The sequence below is a fragment of the Fukomys damarensis genome, unplaced genomic scaffold (genome assembly GCF_012274545.1).
Source record: "Fukomys damarensis isolate Sample0158 unplaced genomic scaffold, DMR_v1.0_HiC HiC_scaffold_2, whole genome shotgun sequence".
In the NCBI taxonomy this organism is placed as follows: domain Eukaryota; kingdom Metazoa; phylum Chordata; class Mammalia; order Rodentia; family Bathyergidae; genus Fukomys; species Fukomys damarensis.
In genome coordinates, this window is record NW_022900914.1 from 18840798 (window position 1) to 18867839 (window position 27042).

At 34.3% G+C, this 27042-nt stretch overlaps 1 protein-coding gene across 4 annotated transcripts in view; it reads right to left on the reverse strand.

Moving 5' to 3' along the window:
• The window catches only part of Map4k3 (mitogen-activated protein kinase kinase kinase kinase 3), a 166224-nt gene that overhangs the window by 10391 nt on the left and 128791 nt on the right, over positions 1-27042 (reverse strand). For all 4 annotated transcript variants that reach the window (XM_010604957.3, XM_010604959.3, XM_010604958.2 and 1 more), the window contains 9 exons: positions 26793-26905; positions 22417-22458; positions 18486-18570; positions 17388-17467; positions 13133-13193; positions 12725-12842; positions 7983-8041; positions 5249-5352; positions 517-688 (listed from right to left, as the gene is read on the reverse strand). In XM_010604957.3, coding sequence (XP_010603259.1) covers positions 517-688; positions 5249-5352; positions 7983-8041; positions 12725-12842; positions 13133-13193; positions 17388-17467; positions 18486-18570; positions 22417-22458; positions 26793-26905 — 834 coding nt within the window. The remainder of the gene's footprint in view (positions 1-516; positions 689-5248; positions 5353-7982; positions 8042-12724; positions 12843-13132; positions 13194-17387; positions 17468-18485; positions 18571-22416; positions 22459-26792; positions 26906-27042) is intronic.

Genomic DNA, 27042 nt, shown 5'->3' on the forward strand with positions numbered 1-27042 from the left:
AAAAAAAAAAAAAAAAAAAAAAAAAAAAGCCTGTGATGCAGCTTATTTTATAGTAATTTCTGCAAGTTCATTTATTATTGTGTACCAAATACAGGCTCTTGAGGATCAGATTCTTACTATACTCATTTTTAAACTAACAAAGTGAGTTAGTTGTGGTGACACACACCTGTATACTAGCCCTATGAGAGGCAAAGGGAAGAAGATATCAAGCTTGAGACCAGCCTGGGCAAAATAAGCAAGACTCTGTTTAAAAAAAAGCCTGGGAATGTAGCTCAGTACAAAGGCATTTGGGTTCACTCGCCAGTATTGCACAGAGAGAAAAAGAAAAGTATATGTGCTTAACATATGTATACTTTGCCAATCAAACTGTTTTACATGTGTCAAAGGAATTAGCCATTGTAAAGCAAGCAAGTCATCCCTTTTTCCAGTTTACTAATAAGTTGTTTAAGACTGTCTTTTTACACAACTTTTGCTTAATGAGAAATATAGTAAATGTATGGCATAAAAATCACGAACCCGATTCAGTAAACCATGAAGAGGTAGAATTTGGATTGACAGTTTCAAACCGAACCACTTGGTTGAAGTCTCGTCCTCTGCTGACACCGACACAGACTAAAGGGTACTCCTGCTCAGGAACGACCAGCATCTCAAACACCCGCAGTGGGCATGGAATGGGGAAATCTATGTGCTAGAGAAAAGAAACAAAAGCATGGTAAATAAAAGGAAACAAGCCAAATGATTTTGTGAGGACATTTTTCATTTTTTTTTTTTGATACCAGGGATCGAACTCTGGTCCTTGTGCTTGGCAAGGCAGGCGACGGAACCGCTAAGCTAAATCCCTAGCCCTCACTTTTTTAAAATATAAAGATTGCTTTCTACATAAAGATTGCTTACTGTCATGGCAGCTCAGGATATAAAGAACAATCTAAATTATGAAGTATCTTTCTATTTTAGGTTTATTGTTGTAAAAAAAATTTAAAGTTTTAAAATTTTAGAGTAGTATTTTAAGACATTAGGGCTGGGAGGGAACTCAAATCACCTGTCTGACTCTCTTTTCAGAGTTGGCAAATGAAGTACAGGAACTGAGTAACTGGCCCAGGGTCACTAGGCCAGTGGCAGTCTCCTGTCTCCTAGTTCGATGCTTCCTCAGTTATTTTCCTCACCAACTGAGCACACATGGAGGAGAGACATGAGATGGTAATCAGAAAAAGGCATACCTTTGATAAGTGTGGACAGAAAAAGCCCAAATAAGAAAAATTTAGCTAGCTATCTCAAGTGATTTTATTCAATAAACTGACATAATTTTAATATAACCAACTTTAATTTTATATGATTTTAAAATAATTTTTGATTGCTAAAAAAGAAAAATTCACATTTTGTAAGTTTGGAAAAAAAGAAAACACTAACTTTATTAGTAATCCAGGAATAAAACCACAATGCAATATTGCATATAACACAGAATACCAGTAGTTAAGATTAAGAAAAATGACAGAAACTAACATCAGAGAAGAGTAAAAATGAATGCCCATGTACTGATGAAGGGTATATAAATTGGTATAACCATGCTGATTAATTACATTCTTTTTCAGTGTTGTAGATGAGCACTCCTTCTTAGCCTGACAGTGACACTGCTAGGCATACATTCTAGAGGTCGTGGGGACACATGCACAGGAGAGACAGCCAAATGGTCAGGGCAGCACTGTTCAGAGTAATAACAACTTGAAATAAATCAAATGCCTATTAATAGAATGAATAAAATTATGCATACTAAGGAATATAATAAAATGGAAAATTTTAGTGAACAAACTATAGCTATATACCAACAACTACATAAATGTAATGTTGCATAAAAGATGCCAGACATGAATGAATATATCCTTTTGGTTTTACTTTTGAAAATCAGGTGAAATTAATTCTAATGTTTAGGGATATATGCATATATAGTAATAAAGAAAAAAATATTTTCTATGCTTTCTTTGTAAGAAAGAGAGCTGGGAGCGGTGGTACACGCCTGTAATTCCAGCACTCAGGAGGCTGAGACAAGAAGAGTGCCACAAGTTCGAGGCCAGCTTGGGCTACAGTGAGCTCAAGGCCTGTCTAGACTATGAGGTGAGACCCTGTCCCAAAAAACTAAAAGACAAACAAAAAAGTAAGAGAAAGGAGCTGACAGGAAGGGAAAGTGCCATAGGCAATTCCAAGGAGGTTCTTCACAACAAAGGTCGGTTTAAAAAAAAAACACCTGCCAGACAGGGTAGTGCAAGCCTGTGATCTCAACTACTAGGGAGGCTGCAACTAGGGAGGCTCTGCCTCAAACAGAAAGGGCTGGGGATGTAGCTGAGTGGCACAGCAGTTGCCTAGTGTGCATAAGGCCCTGGGTTCAATCCCTGGTACTGCAAAAAATAAAATAAATTGAAATAAAAAGGTATGTATGAGAATGAAGTTACTGAAGTACATATAAGGTATAAGACCTTGTTTTGGGAGTGTGACACTGAGGACTGAAGCTACAGCCTTCATACTGGGCTTCAACTCCGCCTTTTCAATTTTGTCTAGGATGGTTGATCTTTCAGCACTTAGATTATATTTTATATATTTTTTGTTACTCTTATAAATGAATTGTATTTTTATTGTATTTTTCAAATGGTTACTGCTAGTATTTAACACAGCTACTGAATATGACTTGTTTTTATTTGACAATTCCTAAACTCTAAAGAAAACAGGTTTTAAAGTGCTGGAAGATACATGGTTCTTATGGCTGGAGCCCTAAGATCTTAGCTCACCAGCTGTTCCTGCAATCCCTCCTCTACCCATGGCTCAGGCATCTCACTAACACTCCAAACCACCGCTCTAGGAGCTTTGCCATCACCTTAGCACCTGCTATGGACACAGTTTATCATATTTTAATAGGGTAAAACAGTTTAAGGAATTCTTTTTGAGGGCTGGGGATTTGGCTCAATGGTTCTGCTGCCTGCCTTGCAAGCACAAGGTCCCAAGTTTGATCCCTGGTGAAAACAAAAAGAATTCTTTTTGAAATGTGGTAAGAGCAATAAAGCAGAAAGAAAATGCTTTGTTCTTTACTTTTTTCCTCAGCGTATAAAAAAGCCAAAAAGATTTTGAATACTTTGAGTACTATTTAGTTTTCAATAATAACCATGTAGTATAGTTCTGTCTTACAATTTTAAAACAAGGTGCTCTTGGTGATTGAGAGAACTTTCTACATCGTACTCATTTTTCTCTAGAAAATGGCACTGTTCTTAGCTTGTATTAAGAACATCATATATGCTGGAAGACCTTTAATTCCTAACTTTTATTTATGATAAAAATGTAGCCTAATTCAACAAACACTGTCAGAAATGTCACCAAAAGGAAGAATGTGGAAAGTATAAGAATGTTTTTAAATACATCTAAGAGTAATAGTATAGAAACACCATAAATACTAAGTGAAATAATGCAGATACAGAAATAAAATATGCTTACAAAAGTCAGGAAACAGACATAGAAAAAGAAGCTAAGACTAAGGGAGGCAGGCAGAGCCTACAGTTCAGGGGGTTCAAGGCAAGGCGAAGAGTGGGAAAGCCTTACAGGAGAGCGGGAGGTGGACTGGTACTCTAAACCCACTAGCTAGCCATGCCAGCAATAGGCCTCACTAGTCAGAGCCAGGCCAAGCGCCCTGGTGTTATCCATCTCAAAAGAGAGGCCCCGGATGGGTCCTTTTTAAGCTTTTCCTGTCTTCAAAATACATACTGCTTCCTGCATGCCCTTGCTAACTAAAATTTCCTTTGAGAAAAGACCTTTTATTATGTTAGAGGATGAATGGTTTGACATATCAGATAGCACATAAATTCATTCATGCTAAGGTTTAATTAGTCAATCAGTATATATGAATATCTATATGATGAAACTTTTTCATAAAGTTATAAAGGAAAGGAACAGGAAGGACTTATCTAACACAGACTGAGGAAGAAAAGGAAAGAAGGAGAGACAGGATAAGATTGCAGGAAAAAAATGCACACTCAAACCAGGATATAGCATCCTTCTGTCAAAAAGCAAGAATAACAAGAACAACAACAAAAAGCAAGAACAACGAGTAGCTAAGAACAAAATAAATTTTGCTACAAATAGGTTGTATTCAGTAGCTCTATTATAGAAAATTTATGAGGTTCTTTTTCTCTCAGCTTTTGGTTTAAAGAATTTTATTCAGAGAATTCATTTGTGGAACTAATACCTCAATAAATTCTTGAAATTACTTTTTCATCTCTTTGGCTCCAGTTAAGTTTGAGGTTAATACTGGTGTAAAAACTAAAAATAGATTTCTTAGTCATGTATAAGATTTTAAGTTATAGGAAGTCAATACTTTATTCTAGTTCAATATAAAATTTAGAAAGAATCCTACTCCTATTAAATTGACTCCAATTTTTATTGAAAGACAAATGCTCATGAAGCAAGACTATTTAATCCATATACTAGAGCAAAGAAAACAACTTTCAGAAATTAATTTCATATTTTCTCGTGTAAATGAGCCTGTACTGCACATATTTTGTTATTCCTCAAAATGTAAGGCATAGCGAAGAAATACTACATATTTTAAAGACTATTCATTAATCAAAGATTCTAGAGAAACTTAAAATATCCCCAACCCCAAAATATTCAAGGGTACACCTGCACAAACACATAGGTGAGTATGACAACCAAAATAAATAAAGTCCCTCTCATTATAGTTACCCCTTATTCACCCAGGGCAACCACTAACCTGTAGGTTGTTTGTGGTTGTACAGTGACGGAGTGGGTCAAACCACAGACTATGTTCAAAATTACATTTCACTGCTTAGCCCCCTATTCTTTTTTTTTTTTGGTACCGGGGATTGAACTTAGGTCCTCATACTTGCGAGGCAGGCGGCAGAACAACTGAGCTAAATCCCTGGCCCAAAATCTTTTTGTGGGGGGGTACTGGGGATCAAACTCGGGTCCTTGTGCTTGCAAAGCAGGCAGTGGAACCACTGAGCTAAATTCCCAGCTCAACCCCTATTATTGACATTAGGCTATTAGCTATGTCTCTAATCTCTTTCAAAGTTTTCCATCAGGCCAAATGAGCTCCGAACAATTAGGTAGATTTTTCAACACCGCCATATCAACCAAAAATCATCAAATCAGCTTGAGAATTAACCGAAAAAAAAAAAAGTGTTCTTTTGAAGAACAGAAAAGTTGACCAACTTTCATACTAAGAATATCAGAGGTTGAATTTCATACTTACCTTAATCAACATAAATTTCTGCATTGGTTCAACCCATTCTAATAGAACAATGCTGGTCTGAAGAGCCCCACATAGGTATTTATGGCCTGTGTAAGGATTTCTCACTGTGAAGGCAAAAAAGTAAACATGAGTTCTATTATAATATGAAGTCCTTCAAATAAAAATTGCATGCTCTAAAAAATAATAAAAACACCAAAAGCTGGCTGCCAATTCAAATTAAATAATGTAGCAAAAAAAGAAATACTTTTCAGGTAATGGCATGAAATGCTCTCATTGCATATAGGATTTTGTTCTCATGCACAAATGAAACTGCTAGTTGTTACAGGGTTAGAGGTTAGCAGGGAAGTTAGCTGAGGTTGCAACATATGGTCAAAGTAAACTGGAAAAGTTATCAAACTGACAGAATACACACAATCCAGTGGCTCAGAGTGTTTTTGATAATAATGTTCTAAGGGCCGAACGCACTGGTTCTAAAAATAAAACACCTTTCTATCTCCTACCTTTAAAGGAAACTTGTATGGCTACTAAAAAACATGGCACACATTAATCAAAATCTTACAGAAATTTACAAGTAATAAAACTGAATTGTCTCAGATTTTAGTTTTCTATTTAAAATATAAAATAATTATATTTGAAGTAAAGATTTAAAAAAATATGAAAAGGGCAAAAGCAATATGACCTTAAGCTTTACATTAGCTTTAAGAAAGTTATAGGAATCAAGTTGTAAGAAAAACCTGCTCCATTCCACATGTGGAGTCAAGTCAGCCTGGTGAAGGCTCCAACAGGGACTCAAACCAGGTCATCTTCCTTTGTCCTAACCAGTTGCTTTTCTTGTTTCCCATTAGCAATGCCCTATCATTCTGCCAGTCTGGTTTCAAGGTCTCAGTTGTCTCTAACATCTCTTTCTGCTGTTACTGCTCTGGCTCAGGACCTTCTTCCTTACTGTATTGTGAATAAAGTTCATGTTCACACAAGGCCTCTCATACTTTCTCCACGTGAGCAATGCACACTAAACTACTATTATTCTCTTTATGACCTGGATCCAGCTAAACTGGAATAGTCAGTCAGCACTTACTATATAAGCTTTATTTATTTATTTATTTATTTATTTATTTATTTATTTATTGCCTCCACATGTTTGTATTATTTTATCTGTAGCCATTCATAAGGTAGTTAAATTCTTTTGAGGCCCAGCCCAAATACCACCTTCTTCAGTAGCCTACAGGGGACGATCAAAATACACAGTAAATGTTTTAAATTTTTAAAATATTGCAGTAAAAGAGGGCCAGGGATTTAGCTCAGTGGCACCGCACCTGCCTTGTAAGCTCATGGTCCTGAGTTTGATCCCCGGAACCAAAAAAAACAAAAAAAAAACAAAAACAAAACCAAACAACAACAACAACAACAAAAAAACAGTAAAAGCAACATGGCCATTAAACTCCCTCAAATTACTCCACCTTGCTTCTAACATACTTAATCCATCATTTTTGCTACTGTCTGAAGCAGTTTTGAAAGCCTCTTTCATGTTTCTACAAAGTATGATAAAAAATATACTGCATGTCACTGCTCAGTGGTTTCCAACTGTAAGAAAGGCTGTAAAAAACATCCTCATCCACTTTATTCACCAGATCTGGTACTGTGTAACTCCTGGCTCTCTCCAAAGTCAAAATGATCATGAAAGGTAAACATGTGGACGGATTCAGGAAATCGAGGCAGCCATGACAGCTCAATAAGACACAAAAGGACACTTCCAGAACTGCTCCAGAAAGTGGCAAGAATGATGGGATCAGTGTGTTTGAAGTGAGAAGGATTTTTGTGATTTTTTTTAAATACTGGGGATCGAACTCAGGACCGTGCACTTGCAAGGCAGGTGTGGTGCCACTGGCTAAATCCCCAGCCCTTACTGTCATAATTTTTAATAGAAAAATGCATTTATTTATAATATGACCACACTGGGGAGGGCAGCTAGTCTGTCCACACTGGAACTCACAGACTTACTCTAATTTATCCCAAGGGTAAAACACAAGCCAGGAAATATCCATTTATAGTGTGTGCCAGGCCTTGGCTCAGAGGGCTGATAGTACTGATTCCTCCTTGTCTTAGGCCTGGTGGTGGCTTTCAATAATTAAAAAAAAAAAATTAAATATTTACCTTATTTTTTTAGATCAAACTGCATATGTTTACAGTTCTTTTCACAGTATATCTGGTGGTAGTGACTTAAGTCTTATATGACATATACTAGTAACAAAGGAAAAAAAATCATTTTTTGTTTTTGCCACCAATCAACAGAAAAACTAGTTGTTAGGAGGGTGGGGAAAGAATTTAGTCTGGAGGTACACGAGCAGGGAGACTACAACCATGTCAAAAGCACAGGGCATAAGAATACATGCTGAATGAATTAATGATGTTTCACAAGCCATTACTAAGCAGAATGATGAATGACAAGTTCCCTTGGAGAACACAGTGTAATAAACTGAATTAAAAAAAAAAAAAACACTTCACTTTTTTCCAGTCAACAAATTATTTCCTAAACATCTATTATGTGTAAGTTGCTATATTAGGGTTAGTCTATACTGGACTAGAAAGGCCAAGAAATTTGTTTTACTAAGGGGTAAAAATACTCCTGGAAGAATGCTTTGGGGTAGGACTGCTCACTGTATATTTAAATGCGAGGCTCACGGGGTTTTCTTAGCTACTCTGTAAACAGGAGAGCTCCGTGGAATAGTTTACTTACCAACACAACACTTCTGACACCACTTGGTTTCGGGGATTTTTAATGATACAGCAAATTTCCTAAATGTAAATGAAAATGTGTATGAAACACTTGTAGGCAAACTTAGTATATACAAAATTGGTGTGCTGATAAGTGATGAAAGAATATACTGGTTCTGTTTCTCATATTCCTCAATCAATTCTACATGAATTAAAGATTTAAATATTTTACTATCAAGTATTTAGAAGATGGAAGAATATGACCCCTATTTATTTGAAAAATGTAAAAAGAAATGGTACAGAAAAATATGTGTAAGTTTTAATTATTCTTTCATGATATATCTCTAGCACCTCAAATTATAGGTGGTATTCAATTTGTGAATCAGTAACTTGGGTTTACCAAGTACCACTGAAATAGTGAAAAGATAAGCCCAAAACAGGAAAAAGTGTTCTTTTTGTTTGTTTGTTTGTTTTGGTACCGGGACCGAACTTAGGTTCTTATGCTTGCAAGGCAGGAGGCAGAACCACTGAGCTAAATCCCCAGCCTAAAAAGGTATTTTTAGTATGCATAAATTTAAGCTATGTAAAAATCTTACTACATCATTAAGAACTCCTTTTTTAAAGAATTTTTTAGTTCTTTACTCAAAAATAGTGGGATTCAGATTTTTGGCAAGGATGCTGTGCTGCTTTAGGGAGTTTCATAAACACCTGATTCAAATTTAGTAATTAAAAATCCATTTGAGTTATCTTTTAAAACTATAATTTAAAAATACATATACACTCAAATATCTTTTACAATGAAAGTTACATAATGGGGATGGTTACTGCACCAAGTTTTGTAAACTTCAAATTAAACTTCTCCATTTCTGTACACAACTTCAAACTTCTTTTAAATCCGAGTATGTGCCAAGCATTAGATGTCAGAACTTCACACTGGTCTTTAAAAATCAGTTATACAGTTTTACATCAAATTGTACATGTAGGCGATGCTCAATACAATTTCAAAAAAGCTCAGGAGAATCTTTTCAGTGGATATTCTTGGCACCATATAACTGAGTAACAATTCAGCATATGTAACATTGTGTTACTGTAATTTTAACCTTCAGTGTGTTTTACATATCGACTTTGTAGTTATGAACTTATAATACTTACACTGAGTACTTAACTATTTGTCATATATTTTACATTTTCTGTGTCATTTAAATCCTCCAACAATATTATGAGGTAGAGCATAGTGTAAAAATCTGAGGTTTAGATTTCTGCTCAAGAGCTTACAGTTAGTGATTTAGAGAGGAAAAAACAAACTTCATTCTGGTGTTAGCCTATGTAACTTCAGTGTTCAGTGATTCAAAACTATTACTTTTCTTTTACACTTTTGGATTAATTTAAATAAAAAGGGAATTTTGAGTTTGTAAATTCTGCTGTTAAAACACTGTTACCATTTCAAGTTCTTGTCTGTGTGAATTAAAAATTTATTGATATTGCGACATGTAAACAAGGATACAGGAATTATCAGCAGTTAAGGCACTACATGGCATCCAGAATATCCTAATGTTACATTCTGGTTAAAACACCTCATTATTCATTATTCTACTTAACTTTATATTAGAAAAAATTGTACACTTTCATAAACTAGATTTATAATTATAAACATGTCCTTTTCATATACTTCGAGGTTTTACGCAGCTTAACACAAAAACAAAAATTTATCACTTTTAAACGAATTACTTTGAACCAAAGTACTTTTTAGATTTAAAATCTAAATGAAGCTCTTGTCAGACTTGCATTCGCAACAAGTTTAATGTTCTTGATCCATGCTTGTAAACTTGTCCCCTGGCTTCCAAAGCTAACTTAGGGTTTAAGTTACTGAACTGGTCAAAACTCAGGAGTACTAGGGCTGGTGATTTAGCTTAGTGATGCCAAGCCTGCCTTGCAAGCACAAGGTGCTGAGTTTGATCCTCAGTACTGGAAAAAAACCCCAAAAAACCCAGGAGTACTAGACTATTAGGGTCTGTAAGATCATAAGGAAGAATATCACTTGGGTGAGAAAAATTAGTTATTAAGTATGGCTAACAAATAATGAAATCATTCAAAATATGGCTGTGTGCAGCATACTAAAATGCTGTAAAATATAATGTTCTATGGTGACCCATTTGCTTTAATTAGTCATAATTTTACAAAAGGTAATAAAATTTATTTCCTCAGCATCCAATCAACTGGAATACTAAGTTAACCAACATTCTTGATGTATTTAATGTAGGACATTTTAAGGTGCATTTACAGGCAGAGTGCAACTTACACTGCATGATAATGATGACAACTGGCTAATTTATCGAAAGCCTACTGAGTGCTAGAGACCATGGTAGGTACATGACACACATAATTTATCATTTTGAAAACAGCTCTGCAAGATGAAGATACCAGTTCTATTTTAAAGGTGAATTTAGTCAGAGGTTGTATAATTTATCCAGGCTTTAAATTCAAGTCTACTTGATTTCAAAGCTTATGCTTTATGACAGAGAAATAATAATATGTACACGAGCACCTATCTTCAAAATAACCATGAAGCTGTCTTCAGAATAAAAACATGATGCTGAAAGAAAGCTTAAAATGTGCTCATTTTGTGGTAGAAGAAATGGTATTAATATACATAACAGTATTATCTTGCTAAAAGTTTTCAGATTTCCTGTTACTTAGTGAGAGAATTAAGAGTAGACTTTAGAGGGCTTCATTAGAAGATAATGAAGCTTAAGAAAGTGGGAAGGACATATCTGTGATTGTTATTAACACTAATGACTGTTACTATAACAAAATCTGAATAATAAATTGGTGGCAAAAGATCCTTAGAGGTAAAAACCTTACTATACGGAAACTCCTTAAAGAGTCAGTATTTTATTCAATTTTGTCTCATCTGTACATGAGGACAATTCAAAGATATGTTGAATATTCAATAAAATTTGAAAGAACTAAACACATCTAAAAACAAGATGAAAAGGCCTCTCAAACTGGGTACACACCCAGCATTTAGGAAGATCAGACAAGAGACTGCTGTGAGTTCGAGCCCAGGGTGGGTACATAGTGAGTTCAAGGCCAGCCTGAATATAGTGAGGCGGCTTTGAGGAGGAAAAAAAAAAAGGGAAAGAAAAGGTGTCTATAACACAGTATGTATGTGTGATTTGTGTAATCAAAATTGCACCTTTTTGAACATAAAAAAACTCCATTCTGACAAAAAAAGTTTGCCTGCCTCTTTGGGGGTACTTATGCATATCTTACATATACTTGAAAGCGTGGTGGTTGGTTTTTGTGCTCACAAGAATTTTGGATTATCGATTTAGAAAGCTGGACAGAAAGGCTCTATATGCAGACAGGCAAAGAGCAACACAAATAGCAGTTCAAAGAAAAATAGGGATAGATAAACTTTATGGGAAGACACTATTCCCTGCTCCAGTGCCTGGGGCTGGTTATAGGGTTATACATCTAACTCCAAATACAGATATTATAGTGCCATGTAATAAATCTAATTCATAGTCACAATTTTGAGTAACCACGTAATTATCCAATTACATGATAGTCTATTTTAAGAAGACAAAAAAAATAAAGCATACAGTGCAATTTTAAATGACTTTCATAAAAAAAGTTAACTAACTTTTACAAAGATTTTTGCAGAGCAGGGCAAATCAGCTACATTGTAAACTTAGTAGTTAAGAATGCATGCTAAGCCGGGTGTGGTGGCACATTCCTGTAATCCCAGCACTTGGGAGGCTGAAGCAGGAGGATCACTGTGAGTTTGAGACCAGCCTGGGCTATACAGTTCCAGGTCAGTCTCAACTACAACTACATAGTGAGACCCTGTCTCAAAAAACCAAAACAAACAAACAAATAAACAAAAAAGAACACATACTAAGGTACTTGAAAGCTAAGGTTTACAACTAATCTTCTGAAAGAAAAGCTATGTTACAAAGTTTTTGTAAAATATAATTTATACCAGATTTAGAGAACTTTTAGTTAACAAATGAAAGTTAATATTATACTAAACAAAAGGGTACAGCAGGGCTGAAGATTTAGCTCAGTGGCACTGCACCTGACTTGCAAGTGCAAAGTCCAGAGTTTGATTCCTGGTACCAAAAAAAAAAAAAAAAAAAAAAAAGAAAGAAAAAAAAAGTATAGCATAATTAAAAATTTCTGTAAGTACAAAAGCAAAACCTCTCAACTTCTAACTAATTACTTCCAAATATAAAAAATACATATTTAATGGCTGGGGATTTAGCTGAGTGGTTCTGCTACCTGCTTTGCAAGCGCAAGGTCCCAAGTTTGATCCCAGGTACCAAAAAAAAAAAAAAAAAAAAAAACCACACACACACATACACACACATATATTTTCAGTAAATCATTTTGATTTTTAGGCTTAGAAATTATACTCTGAAAATGTATAGTTATACAAGTTAACACAAATATGTCAAAAGCAAAGATGTAAAATGTATATAAATATGTGATGCAAAATTACAGGGAAAATTAATTTTAATTTTGCAAGGAAGACAGAATTAAAACTTCAGAGAGAAAATGTTTAATGTAATTGGAAAGTACAAAGTAGAACAATTTTACAAGAGTATGATAAATCCTTCTTAAAATAGATTACTTATAATTTTTCATTATATGTTTCTATTAACCCAACTGAGTGCTCTGTCATTTTCTCTATCGTAAGATTTATTAGAATGAATTATTAACTATCTCTAAGGATGAAAACATAATTAAATGTCCAATTACCTTGGCAGTATTCTATCAGGGAGTTTGTGTGCTGGAATAGCAACAGGTAACTTTTGCATTTGTCTTGCATAATCAAAAAGCCCCGGTAAATTATGGGAATAAAGCTGAGAAGCTTTACCTGCACAGAAAATAAATACAAATAAGAGCTGATAACAAGCAGTAACAATTGTAAGATATATAAAAGCTAAAACTTACCATAGGGGAAAGGAAAAAATAAGAGAAAAGGAAGAAATGGAAACAAAGTCTTTGTAAATAGGGAGGGGTAGAGAGGTTGAAGGGAGGGCAGGGAAATGGGGAAAAAATAGGAACTAAGATATATCCTATAAAGGTACAAGACCCCAATGATGAATGTCATCATATTGTATACCTAAAATGTACCAATAAACTCAATGAATTAAAAAAACTTACCAGATATTGATAGCAAGCAATTATTCATTACATATAGCCATGTACACCTTCGAGGGAATAGCTGATGAAAAAATGCACGAAGTTTACAAAGGATAATATATAACAATGTAAATACGCACCTATTAACCATGCAAGTGGTAATTATCAATTGGTCAGTTCTTTAAAAAGTAACATCTTTATAATCAATTCATTTTATAAAGTGTTAAAAACAAGATGATACACAATTTATGTGGGAGAAAAAAATTACCACTATAATTTCAGTCTAAACATGGTATGACTTAGTCTCCTATGATGTGTAACCCCAAACTATGAAAGAATGAAAACATTTTCCAAACATCGTCTACTCCTTTATGTTGGTTCTTTGGTTGAATAATTATGAACAGCTTGTGAGTACCCTCTAAAATGCACTTGCCTGGACAGATACACATGTATATAAGATAGAACAAAAAGGATCACAGTGTAGTGGAACACATTATATAGAAATCTAGGTATGGAGGAGGAAAAAGGCAGACAATGTGATGAAAACTCAATAAAATTCATAAATGATACAGTACACATGAAGTGTGATAAAAAATACAGTGAATGTTAAAAATCACTACAGTAAAAGACACATTGCCATAAGTCCTCCTCAAAATACTACCCCTCACTTTAAACACACTTATCCCATCAATTCTGCCACTTTCTGAAGCTGTTCTAGAAGTCGTCTTTCATGTCTTTAGTTGCACTGTTGTGGCTGTGATAACCTGAATGGATCCAAATGTTCACCTTTCTTAGTCATTTTGACTTTGGGGAAGAGCCAGAAATCACATAATGCCAGACTGAGTGAATAAGGTGGATGAGAATACACTGTAATGTTTTTATGAGCCTGTCTTTCCATTGGATGACACTTGGCAGCAGCATTCACTATATATTTTTTATCATACCCATATAAAGGTGCTCATGAAAAGACTTTCATAACTGCTTATGACAGTGGCAAGAATGATGGGATAAATGTGCTGGAAATTAAGGGGAAGTATTTTGAGAGGGATTCCAGGCAGTGTGTTTTTTACTGTAATCAATTTTATAATTTAAACATTACTGTATATTTTGGTCACTCCTTGTACATGTGGAATTTATTACTAAAATCTACTGTGTAAGAACTGAGACATGACTCTGGAAGTCTGAAAATGGTTACTATTTGGGGGAAGGAAAAGAGAATACAAATATGTACTTTAAAGGAAGAAAATATTCTTAATGAAGGTATTTCATCATGAATATCAGTGGTGTGAAAAGTAGTCCCTAGGCCAGCAACAAAGGCACCAGCTGGGTGTGTGCTGGAAATGCCAGTTTTCAGGCCTTGCCCTGGGCCTCCTGACACACAGGTTCTAAAGGTGGGCTGAGCAGCCTGTGTTTCAGTCAGGCTTCCTGCTGTTTCTGCTGCATACTAAAGATGATACCCAATGATTTATGTATTTAGGCATCCTGATTCAACAGGCTTTGTTGCTGGGTTACCCAGAAGGGACTGGGATGAGCACAGGAAATGGAGAGAATGAAGAAATGAAAGATGAAACAAATCAAGGCCTCTAAGGCTACTCTTTTATTAAAAGATCAAGTTATAATGATAATGCTGAATAAGTAAAAGAGAAAATGCAATAAAGAGCAAAGAAAGTAAAATCTACATTTACATGAAATTTATAAAATCTTATTACCACTATTTCATTTATTTGGAAAATATATTTTCATAAAATACTCCACTTTCTCCCAAAAAGTGATATGTGGCATTGCCATATATATGGGCACTGTTACCTGTGCCCATATCTGTGTCTCAAACAGAGAAGAAACCAATATTTTCTACTTTATGTGTTCATAAAAAAAATTCATAACCAAATAGAAAATTCACCAGCTAAATTAAGAAAATCAGGGAAAGAAAGGGCAAGGACTTATTCCAGACCACATACCAGGACACCTTACCATAGTAAGAAGAAAGTGATTTTTATTTAATTGAGTGTTTGAACTGGGTCTATTTTCATAGAAATATATACTTAAAATGTATTTCTATGGTAGCAAATCTATGGTCTATTCTGCAATCATAAGTATAAGTGGGCATGCACACAAGAACATATAAAGCACCAGGGCAGGACACAAACTGATTTTACATAACCTATACAGGAATAAGGAAAAGATATTTATGCATAGCTTTATTTAAGTGTTATATTTCAGTTCAGATTTGTTCCTGGCCATGCTTTAAAAAAATCCTAAATCTTTTCTAGATCTTTAATGCCTATTTCTTTCAGCAAGTTAGGCTCAGGGTAAAATAATTAGTTTAATATGAGAATAAAACAGTTAAGGAGGGACAGCTCAATGGTTTATCTACATTCACATATCTGCCTTCTTGATAACTCTGGGTGACCTTAGGTAACGTATTTAGTCTCCACGTGTCAGTATTGTGTGAAATGGAGCACTCAAAACTTCACAAATTGTGTGGTAATTAAAGAAGATACACCCTGTACACCTTATATAGCACTCAGAAGAGAGTCTGGTGCACAATGACTACTCAAGAAATGTTAGTTCCAAGTAGTAAAAGCAGATAAAGGATTTAAAATCAGGCTGGCGCACACCTATAATCCCTGTACTCAGGAGGCCAAGACAGGATTGCTGTGAGTTCAAGGCCAACCTGAACAAAAGAGTGAGACTCATCTCAAAAAAACAGAAATAAACCCCCCATGGCCGAAAAAAAGGCAAGAAATTAAGAAGTGAAATTCTTGCAGATAGCTGCTGGGGTGATATATGCTTTCTCCTAAGAGTTGGTAAATGTTCACTTCACCTCTGCATAATGTGGGTTTTGTTACTTACAGTTACTATTCTTAACAATAACATATAACGGATATTTCTTTAATCAAAAATATTACCACCTCTGAATTAATTATTTACTAATTATTTCATATAATTAGAGCCTTTCCTTCTCTTGTCTTAAGTACTTTTCAGCCATTTCACAGTATATCCATTCCAGATTAAAGGATTTAGAGTATAACATACAGTTTAAGATTTTGTTAGGAAATCTGATAAAAAATTAAGATGGAAATGTTTAGTTATAAAGAAATTATCATTTGCAGGTTTCTTTTTATTTGTAATCAGTTCATACTGATAAAAGGGAATTGGTTACACATCCCACAGGCACTCATAACTCAATGTGACCAAACTGAATGCATCATCAGTCCCCTTCCCCCAGACGTCATGCACTTCTGCACTCCCAGTAACTCATGACAGAAAGCTCAAATTAGCAGGCTTCTCCTAAACCTCAGTGTAGCACTGGGTGTTCAATTTGGCCACACCTTTCTCTAGGCTAGTGCTTATAGCAGCATACAACTGGGAGAGGAAGTGTGGTAAAGTAGTTGAACACATGGACTCTGGAGCCAGCTGGCTAGGGTTATATTTCTGTGCTCCGCTCCCTTGCCATTTAATACCTGTGGGATGCCTGGCAAGTTATTAATTCTTTCTGTGCCTTTGGTTCCTGTCTATGAAATGAGATTAATGATGGTATCTATCTCTCAGAGATTTCGTAAAGATCAAATAATACATATCAAGCATTTAGAAACCGTGCCTTGCACATAGTAAGCCTTATATAGGTATTATCATTAATATCATCATTATCATTTTTGCAGGCTGGTTAGAATTCTTGGTTCCTGGGTGCTAAATGACAAGAGCTTCTTCAAATCATTGTGACCATTAAAAATGTTCCCATGCATACTCCACACCCCACCAGTACCTCTCCATCGTGATACTTTTTTACTCTTTAATCACAGTCTTTAATCTCGCACATGGCAAATGGTATTTCTAAAATACAGACCTTACCAATAGCATGGCACATGCAGTTTTGGGGTTTGGCAGCTGTCTACCTAATAGCTCCATCTATTCTTACTGGCATGCCATCATATTTAACTTCTGTCTGCCTGGCAAATTTCTACTCATTATAATCTAAGGTCCATTTCTCTATTTCATGCCCTCACAGGAGGAACTAGTGATACTACTTCTGTGGCCCATACCCTGTATTCATTCCTAGCATCACAGCTAAGCTGGAGCGCTGCAGTCACTGATTTATGTTTGCTTTCCCTGGTACAGGATAAGCTTCTAAAGAGTAAGAATTAAACCTGTCTTCCTATCTGGCAAACAGAGCGTGAGGTTTTATGAATAAAAGAAGCCCAAATCATAAAATGAACTGATTTCTGATCTAGTGTGTACTTAATACACCTTTTAAAAGAATTTACACGTAACATACCTGCTCCATTGATGTTTCATGAAGTTCATTAAGATTAAGAGTATAAATCCCTTCTTCAGCACCAAATATCAAGTACTGATCTGAAATAAAAAAGTACTTCACTGATTTCAATAAATGAGATACCTTTAAAAGAATTCTGTATGTGTTAACATATGAAAAGATTAGTGTAAATACTTGTGAATTTAATGCAAAGACGAGACTGACACTTTAAACTCATAAAATGGGTTGTATATACATAAACAATATCCTCAAGAAGGTGAAGAAAATGCTTACATAGGGGAGGTTTTGCAGTGTGGCCTGCTGAACACTTCACTCACAAGAGGGTGTTACTGAGACTGGCAAGTGCCTGAGGCTTTTTCTAAAACACGCCAAAAACCAGATCATATGAAACTGACATATGAAATGTGGATTAAGAGTAGCTAATAAAGGGCTGGGGATTTAGCTCAGTGGTTCTGTCACCTGCCTTGCAAGCGCAAGGACCCAAGTTCGATCCCCATACCAAAAAAAAAAAAAACAAAAAAAAGACAAGGTCTTGATGCTATGAGCTCCAGAATGGCCTAGAACTCACTGTGCAGCCCAGGCTGGCTTCAAACTTATGGTAATCCTCCTGCCTCAGCCTCCCAAATGTTGTGATTGCAAGGGTGCACCACCACACCTGGCTATATAAATAAATACTAAACTATAGATAAATAGCAAGAGGACAGGAAGTCTTTACTCAGTGCCAAATGACAAATATTCTGATTATGATCCCTTGTAAAATGGCCTATGGATCCTTACTATTGTAGCTAAATTCTTTGAGTAATGGCTATCTAAAAAAATAAATATAATCAACCACTGTGTAGCAGCACAAGAAACTCTGGAGAAAATCAGGATAGCAAAGAGTATTATACATGGTTTTATTACAATGATATAGTGACTACAGTGAAATTAAATGCTATATGCTGCCCTGAACACTGATAGTATGGAGAAACATTTACCTTAAAATAAAAAAAATTATACTAAAACATTTTCCAGAAAGATATTTAAAAAATGAATAAAGCCAATACTTTCACAGTCCAAGAAATTAGAAAAATAACAGACAGAAACATATGGTATTACCTCTTGTGTCTGGGTTTATCCATGATGTTGCACAGTGAATTTTCAAGGGACACCCATTAAAAACCTTTGAAAAACATGCACCCATCTGGAAAAACAAAGAATAACCAACATGAAACTGTCCAAGAATGGTCCTGAACACAGAAGATGTAATTATTTTAATATGGGATACTAGATAATGAAATGATAATCATCTTCAAGTTTACAGAAAAAATGTGTTCAATTAGTCAATGGCCTTTTTTCTGGGCTGTTATCATAATCTTTTTGGTAGAATAAAGTTTCCAGTTGTAACAATGATTTTACATGAAAGAAAGAGAAAACAAACTCAGCCACATTTTATTTACCTTTTAAACTAAACAAAGCACCAAGAGTAATCAATTCAATATTAATAATTTGTTTATAAGAGTAGCAACGTCCCATATCAAGAGCATACAGTATTCTCTGGTAAGAAGGGAACCATAATACCCTCAAAGAAAGACATTCTTCTCTTTTGGTTGCATGATAAATGTGGTATTAATCATTATATTTCATATTATGAAGTAAAAAATGATTGATTTGAAATTCATATTATATGCATCAACTTCAAAACATACAGACCCCTTTTAAAAAAAAATCTGATTATTTTTTAAGATTCATTAAAAAGTATTGGTCTGATGTTAAATTATCAAGTCTATTTTTTTCGGTACTGGGGATTGAACTTCAGACCTTGCACTTGTGAGGCAGGTGGCAGAACTACTGAGCTAAATCCCCGGCCCTATCAAGTCTACTTTTAAATATTTTTCAGATAAATATTTTATAACAAAATTTTTTTTTCATTTGAACTCTTATCTTCAAAGAGCAAAACATTAATGTTTAAAATATCACTTTGGTTAAATACTCAAGGTACAAGAAAGGTTATTCACTTAATCACATTTACTACTGACAACTTGAGGGAAAAATGCATACAAAAATATCTGATCACAGAAAAGCATTTATGCCAAGCTATCCTAAACTGAACAGCACAATACACTGACAGCAAGAATGTTTTCTTCACAAATTTGGACATGACATACTCAGAGAACACATTCCTAGATGACTATCAGGGGTGAAAAAATTAACGTAAATTAGAATAAGAACCTTATTTCCTTTTTAATGACAAGAGATGTATCAATCAATTATTATTATTATTTTGGTACTGGGGATTGAATTTGGGACCTTGTGCTTATGAAGCAGGCAGTGGCACCACTGAGCTAAATCCCCGGCCCATCAATCAATATTTTTAAAGATTTTAGAAACAAAAGAACACTAGCTTGATAGGCAATATCATCAGGTGGTAGGATATTAATAAAAAACATTTTTTATGACTCAGTGCAGAAACTGAACCACTTAATAATGCCTAATGATTACCTTTTAAGATCACCAACAAAATTTGTGTATTAAGGGACTGCTAATCTCTAGCAATCTAAATGACTATGTATGGAACAAAACAATGAGTCCCAACCTTAAGCTAATTTGTAGAGCTGGACCCTATCTGGTGGTCCACAGTTACCAGCTTTTTCCTGTTACTAGTTGATCTATTTACCTTACAGCCAAACAGGATGTTTGCCTTATTTTATCTATTTCCTTGTTTTAAGAGTGTATGTGTATATGTATATATAGATATGTATAAAAACATACATTTACTTCCCCATTAGTGTGTATAGATGTACACATATATACACATAGTATAACAATATATGTTGCAAAGAGTATTTAAAAATAGTACTAAAATTATAAACTTTAAATATTCATAACTTAAGTAAATATAAATTATAAACGTGATACGAAGGATATGGTTTATAATACAAAGTATAATTTATAACATGTATATGCTATACTAATTTTACAAAGTAGAATGAAGAAGTAACAAAGGCTAAAAAGCAGAGTTGGGAGGTTAAAAACTAGAAAAACTAAGGACATCTTAATTAGTAGTAAGGTTTTATAGATTAAAAGCAATGAAATGTAGTTCTACCCATAAAAACCTAAAATTTATGATACAGCAGTTCTACTACTTGGTAAACATCCCAAGGAACCAAAATCGGTATGTTGAAAAAACAGCTGTGCTATGGTGTTTACCTTGGCATTATTCATCACAGCCAAGGTATGAAGTCAACCTAAGTGTTTACTAGCAAATGAACAAGTAAAGAAAATGTGACATATATACATTATGAAATATTCAGCCTTAAAAAAAAAAAGTCCTGTCATTATGACAAGAATGAACCTGGAAGGATATTATGCTAAGTAAAACAAGGTAGTTACAGAATGAACAAATACTTCATGAGCTCATTTGTGAAATGTGAAAATGTTATAGAAGCAGAGAAAAAAAGGTTGTGATTAGAGGCTAGGGGGAAGGGAGAGGACTGGAAAGACAAAAGACACAAAATTTTGGTCAAGACACAAAATTTTAATTAGGAGGGATAAGTTTAAGAGATCTATTAACATGTCATGGTGGCTTGAATCTTTTCTTTCGATTTATTGAAACTGAAGAGGCACAGTGCACATGACAAGAATGCCACATGAGTAAAGAAAGCTGTGGGAGGGACGAAATGCATTGTAACTACAATGCTCTCTTCTCTCTCTTCTATATGTTTTACATAGTTTTTTGGTGGGACCTATACATTTTATAATATATTGGGTTTCAATGTGTCATTTTTATAGATGCACATATTTTGAACACATCCATCTCCTCTATTGTAATCCTTTATACTTTTCTCTTTATTTCCTTTTCTTGTATAATAATGTCTCCTTTCTACCAGCTTTCTAAAAAATTCTACATCTTAGAAAAAATATGTGATACAATACTTGTCTTTCTAAATTTGGCTAATTTTACATAACATGATAATGTACTATTCCACCCTTTTTCCAGCAAATGACATAATTTATTTCTTCTTTCTGGCTGAATAATACTACACTGAACATATATTCCACATTTTTTCCACAAGTTTTAAAAGAACAGATTTAAAATGTTTTCAGAAAAATGAGGTAATGCATATATTAAATAGCTTGATTTAGTCATTCCACATCTAGACATGTATTGAAACACTATGCTGCATACCATAAATATAAACAATTTTTACTTATCAATTAAAAAAACACTTAAAGCCAAGTGTGGTGGTGCATGCCTATAATCCCAGCCCTCGGGAGCCTGAGACAGGAGTACTGCAGTAAGTTTGAAGCCAGCCAAGGGTACAGTGTGGGTTCAAGGTCAGCCTGAACTACATAGCAAGACCCTGTCTCAAAATAAAACAAACAAAACAAATTTTAAAAATGAGAAAAATAGTATGTCACAACTAAAAGCAAACAAAAAAACCCCAAAACAAAAACAAAAAAGTCCCACCCTAAAACTGTCATTTAGAAGATCTCAGTTCTGACTAGACTGAGTGGAATTCCGTGATGGTAGTAATCAAGATCTAGTTTCAGTTTTAATCACAAGCAAAATCAAGCACTTGGGCCAGATGTCCTTCAAGTTCCAAAATTACCCTTTTTTATTCGTATCGGGGATCGAACTCAGGACCTTTGTGCTTGTGAGGCATGTGTGGTGCCACTGAGCTAAATCCCCACCCTTCCATGTTTTTGATAATTGAAAACAGGATACAAAAATGTCATATCCACATTTTGCAATACACATGTTGCATTTTATGTTTTTTCAAAAATAGCTGCATATATGACATTAACAAATTCTGGGATCAAGAAGATTTAAAATGTGTAATTTATTGAAATTTTTACTTTGAAAAGTTACTTTCAGATATAGCTTTCTTAGAGATTTGAATTAGTAATCATGTAGATTTTTAAAAATAATAATGGAGGTTCTTTAAATAGGTTTAAAAAAATTTAACCAAAGATAAGCATTTAAGCAACTATTTGTCATGTACTTACTTAGTTTGAAATTTTAGGCTATTTGATACTTAATACTTACGTGAACTTTAGGTGTTGGGGGAAGACCATTACTAATAGGCTTCTAGAAAAAGAACACATGCATGATTTAATTATTTTTGTTGATGGTATGAAAACAATATATTTCAGACACACTTATTTGAATACATGAAATTAATAAACAAATATCATATAGATTACATATCATATAGATAACATAGCTATGTATATCATATAGGTAACACTTAAGTTTCCTATAGTCCTTCCATATTTACTACTATTATCTGCTTGCGAACAGGTTAGTGTGCATTCTTTCTTGAGGAAATTATATATGTTCATAGATTTGTATAGCTTTCTAGATTTTTTACCTTTTCGGGGGGTAGTGCTAGAGATTGAACCCAGTGCCTAGAGCATATTAGAAAAGCATTGCACCACTGAGCCCCAGTTAGCTTTCTAGACCTTTGGTATTATATTTATATACATGTCCCCATAGAAAATACCATTTTTGTATGTTTTAGAACACAAATAGTTATGTACTGTTTATCTACTTGTATTTTGCCTTAGAATGGACCATGGTCCATATAATGCATAACTGATATTTATATAGGCCTGACACTTTAACTGCAGCCTAGTAGGACATAACATACTTTGTTTAGCTATTCCTAGTTATTAGAGATTTAGGTTATTTTCAATTCTTTACTGTAAGAATAATGGTGAAATGGACCTACATAATCTTATGCAATGTGTGAATTGCTTTAAAAATTCTTTAGAGTTTTCTGTGAGAAGTGAAACTACTGATAGACAGGTCAGCGTTTATATTTATTGGGAATTAACCGCCTTTCAGAGCACCTAAAGCCATCATATCCAACAGCAATATATATACATTCCTGGTTCCTTATAGACTCATAGCAATATCATGAAGATGGTCAGTAAAAATGCTTTCTCCTGTGCTTTAATTAGTTTGCATGCTTCTAATGACAAGGAAGGGTGAGAATCTTTTTTCAAACTGTGTATTTGCTTTCCTATTTCCTTTTCTGAGAACTTTTCCCCATTTTTTTCATATCTGTTTGTTGACTTTTTCATATATTGAGATCTGAATATTTATATGAATTAGAAATATTTCTCCTAACCTGTAGATTATTTCAGTCTTTTTAAATAATATGTTTTGTCAACTGAACTTTATATAAAGATATATAATTTTGGGGGAGGAGTGCTGGGGACGGAACCCAGGGCTTCACATATGGTTTACAAACATTCTAACACATCTCTAGCCTAGAAGGATAGTTTCCTGATTTCAGAGTATTAATCACTGGTCAGAGTAGACAGAGTAGACAGACAAGGAGAGCAAAAGTTGTGCTCACCTACAATATTTTCACATATGCCAGCTATATTTACAAGTCACATTTTCAGTATATGAACTATCCTCTTGAAAAGAAATCTTTCAAAGTTAATCTATTTAATAGCATTTTTAAGGAAATGTTTTTCCAATCTGATATACATCAGAAATCATTTAAAAAGCGTGATCAAAATTAACAAAAAGTTACTTATTAATTTCATGTATCACATTAAAATATTAAATGAAAGTTCTTAACATTTTATGATGTTTTTGGGCAAGAGCAGTAATTGCAATGGTAAAGCACTTGCCTAGAATATGCAAGGACTTGGGTTCAATCCTCAGCACCTCCTTCCAAAAAAAAAGAGATTATATATCATTTTACTTTGTAGATACAACTGAGGATGTATATCATCATATTATTTCTACCAATTTCTGGTAACTTTTATTCTATTTCACAACCACCTTAGGTACTTTTGTTTTTATATTGATTCCTATAAGGTATCTAGTGTCTATTTCACTAAAATATTTTAAAATTAAATTTAATTTGCAAATGTTATCACATGTAAATTTCAGCATAAAAATGACTACAAATAGCTTTAAAAAGCTGCACAAACTCTAATCATGCTTGAATATATTTTGGATATGGTTTACTGTATATGACACAGCCATAGACATACTTTAAAATTACTGAGATTGTCCTAATGAAGTATAATGAAAACATGGATTAAAAACTCTTTTAAAAAGATTCTATCTTCCAAAGGGTATTATTATTACTACTACTATTTTTTGAGACAGGACCCTGCTGTGCAGTCTAGGCTGGCCTTGAACTCATGGTTATCCTCCTGCCTCAGCCTCCCAAGTGCTAGGATTACAGGTATACACCACCATGCCTAGCCCAATGGGTTATATATTATTATGGTGTATATTATTATAAACAATCTGGAAATCTGAAAAAGCTCTAAAATCTGAAACTTGGATCCCAATATTGAAGATTCTGGAACATTTCAGATTGTTGATTTCTGGATCAGGGATGCTTAACCAGTAAAGTTTTTGTGAATATTGCAAAATCCAAAAAACTCCAAAATCTGAAACACTTGTGGTTCCAAGCATTTTGGGTAAGCGATACTCAACTGTTAGCATGTTGCAATGATTAAACTGAGCTTTTGTACTACTGCATCAGCAGGGATGCCAAAATTTAAACTGACAAAAACAAAATGGTACTACTGCTCAGAGACTGAACTTCACAAAATTCATTCTCATAGGACACTATTCTTTTGCTGAAAATATTCCAAACTGCATGGTGTGTTGTTGCATGCCTATAATCTCAGCTACTTGGGAAGCTGAGGTCACAATTTTGAAGCCAGTCTGGAAAGCAGAGCAAGACCCTGTCTCAAAAAGAGAATATAAAAAGGGCTAGGAATGTAGCTTACTGGTAAAATGCTTGTCTACTCTGAATGTGGCCCTGGGTTTGTTCTCTACTAGCAGGGGAAAAAAAAATTCGCAAATTTCCAAATTATAATGGGTAATTCTGGTCAAATGCCCTGAGTTATAAAAAAATGTTATGTCATAATCTAGCTTTTTAATAAAAATATTGGTACATTTTAGGTATGCAGTATAATGACATTCATCATTGCGAATTTGTACCTTTACATGATGTATCTTGGTTCTTATTTTTTTCCCCTTTCCCCCTGTCCTCCACCCCTGTATAGTTACAAAGACTTTGTTTCTGTTTTTTTCTTTTCTCATATTTGGCGTGGTGGTGCATGCCTGTAATGCCAGCACTTGGGAGGCTGAGGCAGGAGGACTGTCATGAGTTTGAGGTCAGCCTGGGCTACATAATGAGTTCAAGGTCAGCTTGCACTACATAGTGAGACCCTGCCACCCCCAAAAGTTAAATATAATAAAAGAACTCTGGTGGCGTGCCTTTTATAAAACCCTAACATATATTTGCACATGAACATATTAAATGTATTACAAATTTCTATATAAGCGGTAGAGATTGTAACTATAAAAACTTGAAATCATCTCATCAATATTTGTCAAAGTATTGGGGATTTTGAAGATTTTTTGCTATTATTTTGAGTTCTATAAGTATAGATGAATGTATTCTAGTGATCAGGAGCCAATTTTTACAAGTGTTTAAATTGTTCATCTATTAGGATCCCTTATAAATATATTAGTATTTTATCTGTGTCTTATCTAACATTTGTGACAGGAGTAGCTGCTAACAATAACTTCATTATTCCTAAGGTAACGTCTCATATCTGCTAGAAAAGAATATTACTTTCTTCCCCTTGTTAACTATTTTCTTTGTGTAAGAGCAGAAATTTCACTAATTGTGCAATCTACAGTTAGAAATATGTCCCGAAGAAGAAGCTGTAGCTTTTCTTCTCTATGTCCTTGATTCCATAATTTCTTGACCCTGTTAAGGAGGACTCTTTTTTTCTTTTTGGTGGTGCAGGGGATTATGTCCATGGCATTGTGCATTCTAGGCAAAGGGTCTACCACTGAGCTTCTCTCCCAGCCCTGTAAGAGCAACGTGTAAGAATCGACTCTCATCAATGGGAATGATAATAATACTTATTTTGTGAACAATTGCAAGAATACTGTTTACTTATATGAAGATCATGCTTTAAAATACATTAAATAAAAAACTGGTCTAAAAGATAGTCTAAATAATTTAAATACTAAAAAGCTGTTGTTCTAGTTTACCTTAGCAAAGTTACTTTTTTGTTTTGTTTTGTTTTTAGTACTGGGGATCAAACTCAGGACCTTTCACTTGCAAGGCAGGGGGCAGCACCAGTGAGCTAAATACTCAACCCTGCAAAGTTACTTTTTTTTGGTACCGGGGATTGAACTCCAGTCTTTGCGCTTGCAAGGCAGGCCACCAAACTGCTGAGCTAATTCCCCAGCCTAAAGTTACTTTTTAAAAGACTTAATCTACTTATCATATTACCACACAAAAATATCAATACAGTAATTATAAAATACATGATTGGTATAGTTTCACTAACTGTAAGTGTAAAACTAAATAATGAACAAGGAAACAAGTACAAGTAGAGTTTATAAATATTAATACCTACTGGTACATCTTTTTTCTCTTTCTTTGAAAAATTTGTGCTTCTATGTTCATTCTGTTGCTGATATAAAGATCCATCTCGTTCACCATTTAACTGAAAGGAGCTGACTCCATTTCCTTCAATAAGATATGTTTAAAAATAATGAGAAATGATTAATTTTCATAAGAAAATTAAGTTGGAAAAATATTAACTCAAGTTTCATTCTACATTTTAGATCATTCAATCATGATAGTTCTAAAGTAAGACTATATAT